This window comes from Pristiophorus japonicus, chromosome 12, assembly GCF_044704955.1.
Source record: "Pristiophorus japonicus isolate sPriJap1 chromosome 12, sPriJap1.hap1, whole genome shotgun sequence".
NCBI lineage: Eukaryota > Metazoa > Chordata > Chondrichthyes > Pristiophoridae > Pristiophorus > Pristiophorus japonicus.
This window is the reverse complement of record NC_091988.1, coordinates 195122813-195138268: the sequence shown is the minus strand read 5'-3', so window position 1 is coordinate 195138268 and position 15456 is coordinate 195122813. Positions and strand designations below refer to the sequence as shown.

Here is a 15456-nt window from a genome sequence, read left to right as displayed (position 1 = left end):
GAGGGAGCCCACCACTGTGGGGGATGAAAAGGTCATGGTGTTTCAGCAGGGCACCCATTGCCGCATTGATTTAAAAGAGGACAGAGCCTCTAAAATGTGCTTGTCTCGATTTTGTAGGCTCTAAATGAGCCAACTAGCAAAAAAGCCAGTGGTTGGAGAGGGAGAGTTGGCCAGATAGTCCACCTTTCAACTATGAAAATGATTCCCTCTGCCTCATATCACCAGATCCTTTTAAACTGCTTTCTTTTTAACTTGTCTTCTCCTCCATCAGCAGTATAGAAGCGGAAATGCTGCGGGTTAGAAGAGAAGAAGAAAATAGTCCCACTCCCTTGTTGTCATTTACATATAACAGAACTGGTGGCTGAAAAACATCACTGGAGGTTCATTTTAAGAGGAGGGATATGATAGCAGACCTCCTCACAAAGCACTAGGACTGCCTGAAGGAAAATCCAGCCTAGTTTGGCTGATAGACAATCAGACAGTCCTTGTCTAAAATCTGACCTCTTTCTCTCTCTACCGCCCCCCCACCCTCCCCACACCATGATCAAATATAATAAATACTAACAAAGCCATTGCACTCCTTAACCTTCTGCTCTGGTATCCCTTAAGCTCTAAATAGCATGTCTTGCATGCACTGCAATCTGTGAGGAAGACTCACCACGCACTCTCCCACTTTACCTTTCCTGGGATCTCAAAACTACGGAAGTTCTTGCCAATCTGTCTACCTATCCTCAAAAAAATCTACAGATTTTTACAGTCAAAGTCGCCTAATCACCGCATCCAGATTTAGTCCAGCTTTGTATTTGGTTTAAAACTGTTGATGGGCTGCACCATTGGTCATTGCCCATTTCCCAAGTTGCTTAATTAAAAAAAACATCCATGGCATTTACATAATTCAGAATTTCAGCATTAATTACCGATGTGTGCATGTACAAATGAAGAAAACCGCAAATTTCCTGGTTTTAAAAAAAATACATCAAAAAACCTGCCAACATTGCAACAAAGGAAGCAGTTCAACATTTTTGTTAAAAAAAGCAAAGCAAGAAAGATACCACACTTTAAGATACTGGAAACAAACATGAAGTTGACAATTGTAATGATCACAGGGATTCAATTTTGTAATTTAAAAATTGAACAGTAACCCTTTTCAAAACCAAAATTTAAAAAAAAATCAAAAATAGTATTAAATGGTACTAATTATTTAGATGGATCCTAGGGCAATAAATCCACCCTCCCATAAAACCCAATAAACTGATGAGAAATGAAGCACAAAGTAATCCTATTTTTGAGAAGAATTTATTTTTTCTGGTTTTGAAAACAGGCAAAAATATGAGGAGATAATCCTTTGGGAAGTTGGGGGGAGGTGTAGTTGTGAAACTCAAATAGTTTGCTTTGCCTTAGTGGGCAAAATGATTATTTAAAAAAAAACACAAACATACATTAAAAAAAACTGTACAATGAAGTAAATCACAGGATGGTCTATCTTGCCTGTTCATATCCATAAGGCCTCTGTTGCTGAGCTGAGGGCCCTGGCTGAGCAGTTCTGTAACTTCCATATTGCTGTCCCTGTCCCTGTTGGTAACCTGGATACTGGGAAGAGGCTCCCTGGGTTGGACCTGGAATTTTATAGCATGTTTTAAATAAGACAGATGGTTTCACATCATCCTTATTATTTTTCTCTTTAAATTCAGAAATGACAGGAAAAGTATAGTTACATTCTTTAAAAAAAAAAATACAACTGTTGATTGCTATTAAAAAAAATTCTCCTTCAATATATCCAATTTACATTTAAATAAAAAATACATTCATATTTGGGTTCTTATTTGTGCATGGAATGTTTATATCCTACCCACATGAGAAACTGTGCTATCTCATGTGGGTATGAGATATTACACAAGATACCATATAAAAGGGTCTGAAGGTAAACACACCATGTAGTGTGACAACTGAGCGACAGACCAGGAAGTTTCCAGGTTGATTGAGGCAACTATAATCGCAGACATGGCAGCAATAACTAATGGCAGAATCAGGACTGCTATTGGTCTCAGCATTCTCAGGCAAGGAATAGAAGAAAAGTGAGGACAAGATCAGCCTTGGCTTTAATGGGCCGAATGATTATTTGGCACATCAACACTTGAAGAAGGTACTGAAAGGTCACTGCCCATGAATACATACAGTACCACCTTCAACACAGGGGGTTAGGAGAGAAAAATGGATTTAGTGATGAAGTTCAACCTTCCTTTGTGCGCTGCGTGTGCTAGGTTTCATTTTGGACGGAGTTTATCTCAGAAAATATTTACTGCATGGCTGAACAATTTTTCTAATGGCCGCTGAAAAAATGAAAATGACCTGGAAAGTACAGTTCATACAGCAGACTATTGTATAACTCCAAGCTATAGAACATTTTAGACTGAAGTCATCATTTTACTCATCTCCAGTGCTTTATCAATAGCTGCCTGAATCCACCAGAGTTACTGGACAATTGGGACATGGTTTCCATTTGCTTCATTCTTGTTAGAGATCTTAGTACTTTGATCCTATGTTCTAAACTTTATGAGTTATGCCTATGGAGACCAATTGTGAAGCTTGACCATGGCATCCGAGTTAGTTAGGTTAAATGTCATTAGAGTTTGGATCATAACAAAAATCAAGATTTTCTTGCACAAGTATTGATATTTCTATGCCTGATTCACACTCTGATGATTGTTCATCTGAATGTACCTACCAATCTGACAGCTTCCAGATGGTGAGATTCATAGGACCCAAATTTCCCCAGGAGTTGTTCCAATTTTTTTGGAGCAACTTGATTTTTCTGGGAATATCATTTTAGTTGCAATTCTGGCAATTTAATTTGCGCCAGTGTAAGTGAGTTAGTTAAGTTTTTTTTTTAATGTTCAGTTTTTTTTTCCCAAAAGGGGGTGTTCCCAGCCACTAACGCCTGTTTTAGGTGTTTGGCCAGCAAATAGTTGCTCCAAACTAACTTAGGCCAGCGTATATTGCCACTTCTGTTTGCACAGAAAAACCTTACCTAGAGTTAAGGAATCGGCGCAAGTAACTACATTTAAAACATCACCAAGCACCAAACAAAGCACAAAAAAGGAATAAGCATTCAATAAAAAATAAAGAACTGAAGTAAATAATTAAATTAAGAACTGAAGTAAATCCTACCTTCATCTAAGCTGTGGGAGTCCCTTCGGCCTGGGATAGGAGAGGGAGAACATGGCTGCTGCCTCACCGACTTTCAACCCAGGAAAGTTTTCCCTTTATGCCCATTTTTCTGGTTTTTGGTCAGGCTTTAAAAACGGCAGCCTGGTACCTGGCAGAGGCATGTGGGCTTCGGCTCCCTCGCATGAGGGACCGCAGACGACTCCATTTAGCCCCGAAAGGAGTTCGGCCGACACGCCAGAGTTCAGCCCTGGGGTTGTAGGTCGTAGGCAGAAAGGTATTTTGTTGCCGCCAGCCGGCATCTCCAGCACAACACGCACACCACTGTCCTCAAGGCCAACCCGGAAAGGCTAGTACAGGCGGACGGACGGAGGGTGGGTGCACGTGTGCGCTGGAGCCCGGGCTTGGCTCACACCGTTCTGGAGTCCTGATTCAGAGAGAGAGCACGCACGCGCCAGAGGGACAGGTGACGTTGGAGCGAGCGAGCGAGAAAGGCCAGAAGCAATGGCTGGGCAACGCGGAGTGTTGGAGGATAAAAGCAGGCAGCAGCGATGGCGGTGAGACATACGGGATTGACTTGGGCGCAGGCTCAGCGGTCGTCAAGTGTGCTAGAGCCAGGCGGGCCACATGTGGAAGGACACCGAGGTCCAGCGCAACGCATGGCACCATAGAGACTCTTTGGCAAACCGCCACCCAACCAAACGAACGCAAAGCCAGCCCAGCATGGCAAGCGACGTCGCTACATGACAAGCTATCCTCGGTCCAAACCACTAAACTGCAGCGAAAGCCGACCAACCTCTCACCCCGATCAAAACTCAGTCGCACTAACCTGTTTCTTGCAGCCCTCAGCGGCCGGCTGTGCAGCAGGGCATTCGACCTGGGATAGGGGAGGAATGCATTCTGCAGGCATCATCATCACAATCATGGGAAGGAGCTACTGCGCATGCGCGACCGCTCTACTGCGCAGCTGCCCGCACTGTTTTCAACGCAGGCTGTAGCTCCGCCCCCCACTCCACGAGGAGTGCCACGCCAGGACCCAGGACACACAGCAGAGCGGCCAGAATCGTGAGTAAATTTTTCGGCACCGTTTCCAATGCATCACGGGAGAATGCGCTGAAAAAAGGGGTTGGGGAAATTTGGGCCATTATACACTCCACAGGTCATGCTGGAGAATCTTTGATTAGAGGCATCAATTTTCAATTGCAGCATCTTGCTTAGTGCTGAGTTATAATAATCCAAATTATTCTTTAAGAATAATCAATATTCACTGTATCCATGAAAAATTGAGTTTACAATGAATTTATAAAATCAAGGCACTTTTTGCATGGAAAATCATTGTTACTGTTGCCAACTTCTGGGCCAGGGCCACTGTGGTTCGGAAGCCTTTATCTTTTCTATGTAAAGCTTCCATCTCCTTTTATAAGCCCTTATCTATAAAATATCAATTGTTCAGTCTCCTTCTTCTCTTCTCCACTGAAGATCCAATTTTCATCAAGGGATGAATCTCAATTGACAGCATAGGATTTGATGATAGATGGAAGCTGACCTCTGGTCATATGCTCCACACGACACAGTTCATGCTGTGGCCCATGATCTCACCTACACATTTCTTACACACCTTCCTTCAGTTGCACACCAAAGTGCTAATCACAAGAGATACAGATGAGGAAGGCAATCAGTCCATCCTAGGTCATCCATCTAGAACAAGCCTACAATCTCATCATAGCATCCAGCTGCTGAAACTGTTTTGGCCTCCACAACCATAAGCTTGAGGACATCATATTTTATACTGTTAACTAATTCAGATGTGCAAACAACTTGCATTTAGATAGCGCCTTTAACGTAGTGAAATGTCCCAAGGTGTTTCTCAGGAATATTATGAGACAAAAAATTTGATACCGAGCCACACAAGGTGACTAAAAGTTTGATCAAAGAGGTAGATTTTAAGGAGTATCTTGAAGGAGGAAAGAGAGAGAGAGAGAGAGAGAGAAAAAGAGAGAGAGAGAGAGAGAGAGAGAGAGAGAGAGAGAGGCGGAGGTTTAGGCAGGGAATTCTGGTGCTTAGGGCCCAGGCAAAAGAAGGCGCGGCCACCGATGGTTGAGCAATTATAATTAGAGGTGCCCAAAAGGGCAGAATTAGAGGAGCACAGATATCTCATGAGGTTGTGGGGCTGGAGGAGATTACAGAGATAGGGAGGGGCGAGGCCTTGGAGGGATTTGAAAATAAGGATGAGAATTTTGAAATTGGGGCGTTGGGAGCCAATGTAGGTCAGCGATTACAGGGGTGATGGGTGAGCGGGACTTGATGCAAGTTGGGACATGGGCAGCCGAGTTTTGGATCACCTCTAGTTTACTTATAAAATGTGGGAAACCAACCAGGAGTGCATTGGAATAGTAAAATCTAGGAGGTAACAAAGACATGGATGAGGGTTTCAGCAGCGGATGAGTTGAGGCAAAGGCGGAGCCGGGCGATGTTACAGAGGTGGAAATAAGAGTTATGCTCATTTCAGGGTCAAATATGGCACCAAGGTTGTGAACAGACTGGTTCAGTCTCAGACAGGAGTTGGGGAGAGCGATGGAGTCAGTGGCTCGGGAACGGAGTTTGTGGTGGGGACCGAAAACAATGGCTTTGGTCTTCCCAAAATTTAATTAGAGAAAATTTCTGCTCATCCAGAACGGAATGTCGGACAAGCAGTCTGACTTTATTTGGAGACCATGGAGGGAGTCAAGAGAAGTGGTCGTGAGGTACAGCTGGATGTCATCAGTGTACGTGTGGAAACTGATGTGTTTTCAGATGATGTCGCCAAGGGGCAACATGTAGATGAGAAATAAAAGGGGGCCAAGGATATAGATCATTGGGGGACACCAGAGGGAACGATGCAGGGGCAGAAAGAGAAGCCGTTGCAGGTGATTCTTTGGCTACGATTAGATAGATAAGAATGGAACCAGACGAGTGCAGTCCCACCCAGCAAACAAAGAGAAAACCTCTCTGTGGACAGCCATTAATCAGAGCTACGGTTTACAAACTTATAGCTTTGAACAAGGTTTTGTAACAGTTTGAATCAAAAATCAGAGTCATTATAGGGACCATTTTGAAAAGAAGAAAATGAATTACACAAGTTCTTCACATAGTTTTAAAAAAAAATTCTTCACATTTATTTACCCTCTACCTCTTTAGTTTGCCCATATATCCATTCACAAGGTTACATACAAATTACAACACAGAAACAGGTCGTTCGGTCCAACCAGTCAGTGTTATTTTTTCTCCACATGAGCTATCGTTCTAATCCCATGTGCCCACCCTGGCCCCATATCCCTTTACCCCCATTTACTTCAACCAGCTCTCTAACCTGCTCTCGAACTATGACCCCTCTCTGTTTCGATCACTAGTTCTGGGAGTGCATTTCACAGCTCTCTGTCCTAAACCTCTTGTATTTAATCCAGAAGAAGATTTATATGTCCCCTTGTTCTAGACCTCTTAAATCACTGGGAAACAGTCTATTTCCATCTACTCTGGCCCATCCCATCATAATTTTAAACAATGAAAAACAGCTTTGTAATCTCTTCTGTTCTAATGAAAACAGCCCCAATTTCACATTTGCCCTTCCTTACACCAAGCGAATCTGCACTGTGCCCTTTCTAGTGCCTCAATATTCTTCCGATAGTGCGGAGCCCGAGGGTTGGATTTTCGGGTCTTCTGTGCTCCGTTTTCCACCCTGGAGCGGTGGCAATGGCGGCAGCGAGGTCTTCTGGGCAGGCAATCAGCCTCTAGCGCTCCGCAGCGTTCCTTGGGTCCAGTTATCCGGCGGCGTGGAGCAGCACCACCTGGAAGAACTGCGACACCGGTGCGAGTTTGTACTCCTGCTTGACCCGTCCGCCCGAAAGTGCACCTCGCAATGCACCAAGTGCGCCTCGCAATACACTGGGAGGTCCATGCCCACGGGCACTGGGAAAGGGAAGGGCGGGAGTAAGAAGGGGGTGGGGGGTGGAAAATAGTCCCAAAGGTGGTGTAGCACACAGGCGTGGAAGGGGCAAAGGACGTGGGCGGGGAAAGTAAAGGGTCTTTTTGTTGTAATTGAAGTTTTATTTGTAAAAGTTGTTATTAAAGTTGTTCTATATAGTTATAAGCTTTACAAAGTTTTAAAATTGTTGTATAATTTTTACATATTTACATAAACGTTTGATTATTAATTAAGCACTCTTGTAAGTGTCAAACTTTTCCCTGAAGATCTTTTTTTTTGCCAATTCCATCATCTTATCAATATCCCATGAAGTTTCATTTGGCCCTCAGAATTATTATTCTTTTATTTTAAACACCAGGCTTCCTATTCAGCAAATTCAGACACGACTCTCTCTAACCCTGTATCCACATTACTGGTGTACATAGTAAACAGAAGTAGTCCCAGAACAGAATCTTTTGCGACACTGCAGCCCACTCCCAACTACTCAGAAAAACTGCCTCACTCCTGGGGTAATCTTAACTGCCGGTGGGAAACAGATGCGATCAGATCAACCACCTGCTTTCAACGCTGCTCAATTTTACTTTCCATTGACTACTGATCAGATTGAGTCAGTTAGGTTCAAATCATCCCCCTTCTCTCGGTTTGTCTCATCCAACCAGTTTTTAAATTGAATTTGCTACTCTTCCCCCACATCCATACCCTTAATCGTCTCCAATAGTTTCCTGTCTGGTATCTTGTTAAAGACTTACTGAAAGTCTGTGTGCACCACATCATCCATGCCAACATACAAGATACTGAGGAGGCTTGACAAGGTAGATGCAGGGAGGATGTTTCTGTTCGTGGGGGAATCTAGAACTAGGGGGCATAGTTTAAGAATAAGGGGTCACCCATTTAGAGCAGAGATGAGGAAACATAGAAACATAGAAAATAGGTGCAGGAGAAGGCCATTCAGCCCTTCGAGCCTGCACCACCATTCAATAAGATCATGGCTGATCATTCCCCTCAGTACCCCTTTCCTGCTTTCTCTCCATACCCCTTGATCCCTTTAGCCATAAGGGCCATATCGAACTCCCTCTTGAATATATCCAATGAATTGGCATCAACAACTCTGAGAAGTTTCTCCTCATCTCAGTCCTAAATGGCTTAACCCTTATCCTTAGACTGTGTTCCCCGGTTCTGGACTTCCCCAACCTCGGGAACATTCTTCCTGTATCTAACCTCTCATGAGATCCCTTCTCATCCTTCTAAACTCCAGTGAATAAAGGCCCAGTCGATCCAGTCTCTCCTCATATGTCAGTCCTGCCAACCCGGGAATCAGTCTAGTGAACCTTCGCTGCACTCCCTCAATAGCAAGAACATCCTTCCTCAGATTGAGACACAAAAACTGAACACAATATTCCAGATAAGGCCTCACCAAGGCCCTGTACAACTGCAGTAAGACCTCCCTGCTCCTATACTCAAATCCCTTAGCTATGAAGGCCAATACGATCTTTAACTTCTCGTCAGCCATGGTTGGATCACTTTTCCTGTGGTGTTTTTGTGCCTTAAAGGAATGGATGTTTGTTGTAAATTATGTATAAATTCTTTAAATGCTAGCCATTGCTTGTCTACCATCATACCTTTTAATGTAGTTTCCCAATCCACCTTAGCCAACTCTCCCCTCGTACCAACGTAGTTTGCTTTGTTTAGACCTCAGTTTTGGATTTAACTAAATCACTTTCAAACTCAATATAAATGCTATCATATTATGGTCACTCATCTCTAAAGGCCCTTTTACTACAAGGTTATTAATTAATCCTCTCACTGCACAATTCTAGATCGAAATTAGCCTGTTCTCGAATTGGATCATCAAGATACTGATCTAGAAAACTATCTTGTATACATTCCATGAATTCATCCTCCACATTATTACTGCAAATTTGGTTTGCCCAGTCTATATGTAGATTAAAGACCCCCATGATTACTATATTACCCTTGGTACATACACCTCTAATATCCTGTGTTATACTCTGCCTTACATTACAACTACTATTTGGGGGCCTATAAACAACTTCCACCAATGTTGTCTGCCCCTTGCTGTGTCTTAGCTCCACCCAAACTGATTCTACTTCGGATTTTCAGAGCTAATATTCTCTCTCTACTCTCCTTATCCCATCCTTTTCCATTTTGCCTATCTCTTCTAAAAATTAAGTATTCTGGAATATTTAGTTCCCAATCTTAGTCACTTTGCAACCATGTCTCCTTAATGGCTAATAGATCAAACCTATTAATAGTGCAGATAGAAATTAATTCATCTATTTTGTTGCAAATGCTTCACGCATTCAGATATAGTGTCTTTAGCTTTGACTTTTTTGTATTTTTCCCTGATGTCATCTTAGGTCAGTGATGCCTTATTACTTTTGTTACTCTCTGTCCCTTGCTGACCCACTGCTTATTTTTACCCAAAACTCTGCTCTCGAGCTTTGACATTTCTCTTGCTGCTTTTAAATTTACTCTTTCCTGAATCCTCCTCCTCCCTTCATTAGTTTAAAAGCCCTGTTTACTGCCCTAGTTATTCAATTCGTCAGGACACTGGTTCCAGCTCTGTTCAAGTGGAGCCCGTCCCAATGGAACAGCTCCCTCTTTCACTCGTAATGACGCCAATAACCCATGAAGCAAAATCCCTGCCTCCCATACCACTCTGAGCTATGCATTTAACTTTCTAATCTACTTATCCCTACACCAAGTGGCACGTGGCTCAGGTAACAATCCAGAGATTATTAGCTTTGACCCTATTACTGAAAACTTCCAAGCGCCTTACAAGCACACTCCGCTATTCCAATTTTAGTTGACTGTATGACACCCTTCCCTCCGTGTGACCATGACCATAAGAAATAGGAGGAGCAGGCCATTGAGGAGGAATTTCTTCTCAGAGTCGTAAATCTGTGGAATTCTCTACCGCAGAGAGCTGTGGAGGCTGGGTCATTGAATATATTTAAAGGTGGAGATAGGCAGATTTTTGAACGATGAGAGTCAAGGGTTATGGGAAACGGGCAGGGAGGTGGAGCGGAGCCCAAGATCAGATCAGCCATGATCTTATTAAATGACGGAGCAGGCTCGAGGGGCTAACTGACCTACTCCTGCTCCAAATTCTTATGTTCTTATCCCATACAGTTTTAGAGCAATTTTGGTCTTTTTCAGCCAAAAATAATCAAATTTAATGTGTGAAAACCCCAGTGTGTTAATTTTAGATTTGAATTACAGCCAACATTCAATACATCTATCACCTTTTTGTAAAATTTTGCAAATCAGAAATTCCTAGAAACAAACAATTGGTATTAACAATGGTGGCAGAACTGCAGGTCCATTGTATGTTTTAAAGACATATATTTGTTCATCTTTTTAAACAAGCAATTATTATTTTTTTTTTTTACTGTGAACCTATTTTATTAACATGGTTTAAAACAAGCATTTGCCATTAAAAAATTCAACAGGATTATATTTCTGTTACTGTGGGGATCGGTGTCCTGCCTTTTGAATGGAGGGGACATTGGGTATTTTTTTTTAATAAAGTGATTTAAAAAAAGCTTGTAAGTGGGAAATTCCTGAAAGTAACATGCCTTCAGTCCTTTCCCTAAATTGCTTTTCTGTGCGAATTAACTAACAAGAATTTTAGAAATCTCTAGGAGCTTTAAAAAAAAACTGAAGAGCCATATCTAGCAATTCTATTACTTGCAACATGCAGCGGGGAAAGGTACTTCTACTGTGTGTGTGGCTCACCTCCTGACTCCCCAAAGCCTCTCCACCATCTCCAAGACACAAGTCGGGAGTGTGATGGAATACTCTCCACTTGCCTGGATGGGTGCAGCTGCAATACTCAAGAAGCTAACACCATCCAGGACAAAGCAGCCTGCTTGATCGGCACCCCATCCACCACCTTCATCATTCATTCCCTCCGCCACCGGCGCACCGTGGCCACAGTGTGCATCATCTACAAGATGCACTGCAGCAACTCACCAAGACTTCTTCAGCAGCACCTCCCAAAACCATGACCTCTACCATCTAGAAGGACAAGGGCAGCAGGCGCATTGGAACACCATCACCTCCAAGTTCCCTTCCAAGTCACACACCATCCTGACTTGGAAATATGTCACCGTTCTTTCATCATCGCTGGGTCAGAATCCTGGAACTCCCAACTTAACTGCACTGTGGGAACACCTTCACCACATGGACTGCAGCGGTTCAAGATGGTGGCTCACCACCAGCTTGTCAAGGGCATCTAAGGATGGGCAATAAATGCTGCCCTTGCTAAACAAAAAAAAAATGGTGATGCACTACTTGTGATTTGGGCCAGGTGCATACACTACCACTGTATGGTACAGAGATGTCACAGCCTGACCCGGTTTCCCAGTCAGCACATTATCCAGGAATAGATGCATTATTTCATCCATCACAGTACCCGATCCTATAATAGCATGGACATCACAGAACTGACTGAATTTAAGAACATGTTGCCCTAAGTAAATTTACATTCTAAATGGAAACAAAAAGTTTTTTCAAAAAATGATCTCCGAATGTGTGGTTAAAGCTAGTTTTCAGGAACTAGGTGACACAGTGAGCAAGACACTAGCCTTCCTCCTCAGATGTGGGTTTAAATCCATCCCAACCTATTGGATTAAAAACCTCCTCTATGTTGGTTATAAGGGTCCTGTGCAAACCGAGTTCCTAAAGGACTTGGGCCGACAGAACAAAACACTCCCTAATCTAGCACTGATTGGCAATCCCACTCAGAAGCTGGTATGGAAAAATAAATCACGGATCCCGGTTAGGGAACGTACGCTTCTGAAGGCATTTGATAAAGTTCTAAATAAGAGACTGTTAACTAACGTTGAAGCCCATGGAATTAAAGGCAAATTATTGACCTGGTTAGAAAATTGGCTGAGTGGCAGGAGAAAGAGTAGGGATATTGGGGAGGTGCTCTAATAGGCAGGCTGTGACTAGTGGCATCCCGCTGGGATCTGGTTTGGGGCCTCAACTGTTCACTGCATTTATTAACAACTTAGATGGGATAGAAAGCCACATATCCAAATTTGCCAATAACACAAAGATAGGCAGCATAGTAGGCAGTGTAGATGAAAGCATAAAATTACAAATTGATAGATTAAGTGAATAGGCAAAACTATGGCAAAAGGATTTCAATGCAGGCAAATGTGAGGTTATCCACTTTGGACCTAAAAAGGATAGAGCAGGGTACTTTGTAAATGGTGAAAAGCTAAAAACAGTGGAGGTCCAAAGAGACTTGAGAGTCCAGGTACATAGATCGTTAAAATGTCATGAACAGGTACACAAAATAATCAAGGCAGCTAATGGAATGCTGGCCTTTATATCTAGAGGACAAGAATACAAGGGGTAGAAGTTATGCTGCAGCTGTACAAAGCCCTGGTTAGACCACACCTGGAATGCAGTGAGCAGTTCTGGGCACCACATCTTCGGAAGGATATATTGGCCTTGGAGGGAGTGCAGCGTAGGTTTACCGGAATGATACCTGGACTTTAAGGATTAAGTTACGAGGAGAGATTTCACAAATTAGGGCTGTATTCTCTAGAATTTAGAGGGGTGATCAGATCAAAGTTTTCAGGATATTAAGGGGAACAAATAGGATCGATAGAGAAACACTATTTCTGCTGGTTGGGGAGTCTAGGATTAGGGGACAGAGTCTAAAAATTAGTGCCAGACCTTTCAGAAGTTTGGAAGCAATTCTATACACAAAGGGTGGTAGAAGTTTGGAACTATCTTCTGCAAGCAGCAATTGATGCCAAATCAATTGATAATTTTAAATCAGGAGAGAGAGAGAGAGAGATTTTTTATTAACCAAAGGTATTAAGGGATTTGGGACAAAGTCAGGTATATGGTGTCAGGTCGCAAAATAGCCATTATCTCACTGAATGGCAGAACAGGCTCGAGGGCTAAATGGCCTCCTCCTGTTCCTATGTAATCGGAGGTGCTGTTCTGAGATTGTGGCTGAGTAATGTCATTGAGGCAGAGAGCCTTTGTATATAGTTTCATGCTGACAGTGAGCACCTGAAAATGAAAGTAGTCAAATTCCCAGAAGATTCCAGGTGTCGATCAGCCCAAAAATGTAAAGAGAGAAAAAACCTGTTTCTAATTATTTAAGTTCTCATGCTTCGTTCCGTTGAAGAAAAATGACCAAGATATTGGAGACCACCTTCAATACTATTAGAGTCCCAGATTGTGCACAGCAATTAAATACCAGAGGCAAACCCTTTAACCCTTAGATAGTCACAAATTGTAGCCCAATCAAAATTATACCATTTGATAATTATGATTTGAATTCAGCAATTCTAAACCTCAAATTTAATCTAAACAAATGCTGAGATTACCGACTTATACACTGCGCTGACTCAGTAGCTGCCCCTCTTGGCATCCAGTTATTGTAAAGAGAAGACGGGTTAGGATTTAACAGCTATTGCCACGTTATACAATATATTAGCCACTGGCCAGATGTAGGTAACTGGGAATTAGATGTGGCTAATTGCATTTCTGATTAGTAAAAAATGAGTAATAGACACAGTCATTGGGCATGTGATCTCAACATGCATGTGCACAGCACTTTGACCTGCGTGTTTGTTGGTAAAATGGCAAGATGAAAAGCACAGCGGGCAAATTTTTTTATTTATTTATTTATTTTTTTTTAAATCGCTGCGAATGCTTTTCTTGGTTACTTAATTATGGTAGATGTTTATTAATTAAATATACATGTGAAGTAAATTATCTATATTGTGCGAGTGTACGCAAGGTGTTTTCCACTAAAATGAGTGCATGTGGCCAATTGTAATCACACCTGTGGCTAGTCAGCAATTTTTTAGTTGATCTACACCTGTTTATTTCAAATGTTGTAGTTACAGGTTGGACCTCTCTGGTCCGGCACCCTTGGAACCTGACTGATGCCAGAGCAGAGAATTTTCCAAACCACGGGAAGTCAACTGGTGACAACGCTGCTGACAACGACCCGGACACGTTCTGCTCATGCGCTGTGCAGAAGCCGACTGCACAGCGTTTAGTCGTTCAGAATCACTCCTTTTTTTAAAAACCCTCAGTCAGCTGCCTGCCCTTCCCTTCCCTTCCCTTGCCCAGCCTGCTTACCTCAATGAACACCAACACCTCAAAAAAAAAAACACATACATAAGCACACCAAAAAAAAAAGAAATCACAGATAAAGTGGAGGATAATGTCAAGGATAAATGCCGACCCTTACCCATGATCCTACTCCGGGCACCAGTCCGTGTGTAAGCCGCGAGTAGAGCCTGATTGGTGGAAGTGGCAGCCTCCTCACACCAAGACACTACACACACACACACACACACAAACAACCCCCCGCCCCCAAGACTGGAGGGAGAGAAATATCGGCTCAGTCTGGCACTGCAGCTGCAGCCTTCCAAGCGTGTGCGCATGCCCAGCGCCAATCAGGCAAGGAGCGCATGTCAAACCACAGCACCAGCCAGTGTGTAAAACCTCCAGCTGGCCAGGGCAAGGCTGTCAAGATTTGTCATCCAAAATGCATCACACGCACATTTAACACGTGGAGCTACAATTTTTTTCCCCCCCCAATGGACACCACCCACGCCGGGACTGATGCCGGATTAGGGATGTTTCTGGACTAAAAAGTCCCAGACTGGAAAGGTACAAACCTGTACTATTTTGTCATTAAACATGCTTTATGGTAATGTACCGAATGAACGGGTCATTTCTTACGAAGCATAAAGTAATCCAATTGGATTTGGAGGTAGAGACAGGGTTTCGAGAAATCACAATTTCTAAATTTACTTCTCCTTTCAAACCAGCTTTCCCAAAATCGCCACCTAGTGAATACACACCATGGATGTGAAGATTTGCAGTCCGATGCTATTCATATACAATCACACGGGGGTATATCTTTTGTTAAAAGGAGTCTACAGACTCGATATCCGAAACATTAACCCTCTCTGCAGGTGCTGATGTACCAAATGTATTTCCAACATTTTCTCTTTATTTCAGATTTCTAAAATGATTTTTAATCATTTACAGTGCCATCAGTTGTGCAATCACAAACGGGAAACTCTTTTTGGTTGAGGGATGGGCTGAGAATGGTAGGTGGATATACTTAAAAAGGAACAGGCATCCAGATAACATCCCACGTGGACTATTCCAGCTTCTAATTAGTACCCTTTGTACATCAAGGTCATTCGATAGTCAGAGACATACGCCTGCCTTTAAAACGGATCTCAATTTTGACTATTCAAAACTCCCATTCAAACCAGTACGGAATTTCCAACAGATTTTTCAGATTCTAA

At 42.7% G+C, this 15456-nt stretch overlaps 1 protein-coding gene across 1 annotated transcript in view; it reads right to left on the bottom strand.

Moving 5' to 3' along the window:
* Nucleotides 1–1479: 1479 nt before the first annotated feature.
* Nucleotides 1480–15456, bottom strand: part of LOC139277100 (calcium-responsive transactivator-like) — a 56679-nt gene continuing 42702 nt past the window's right edge. Inside the window, exon 10 of the mRNA XM_070895114.1 lies at nt 1480–1616. Coding sequence (XP_070751215.1) covers nt 1480–1616 — 137 coding nt within the window. The remainder of the gene's footprint in view (nt 1617–15456) is intronic.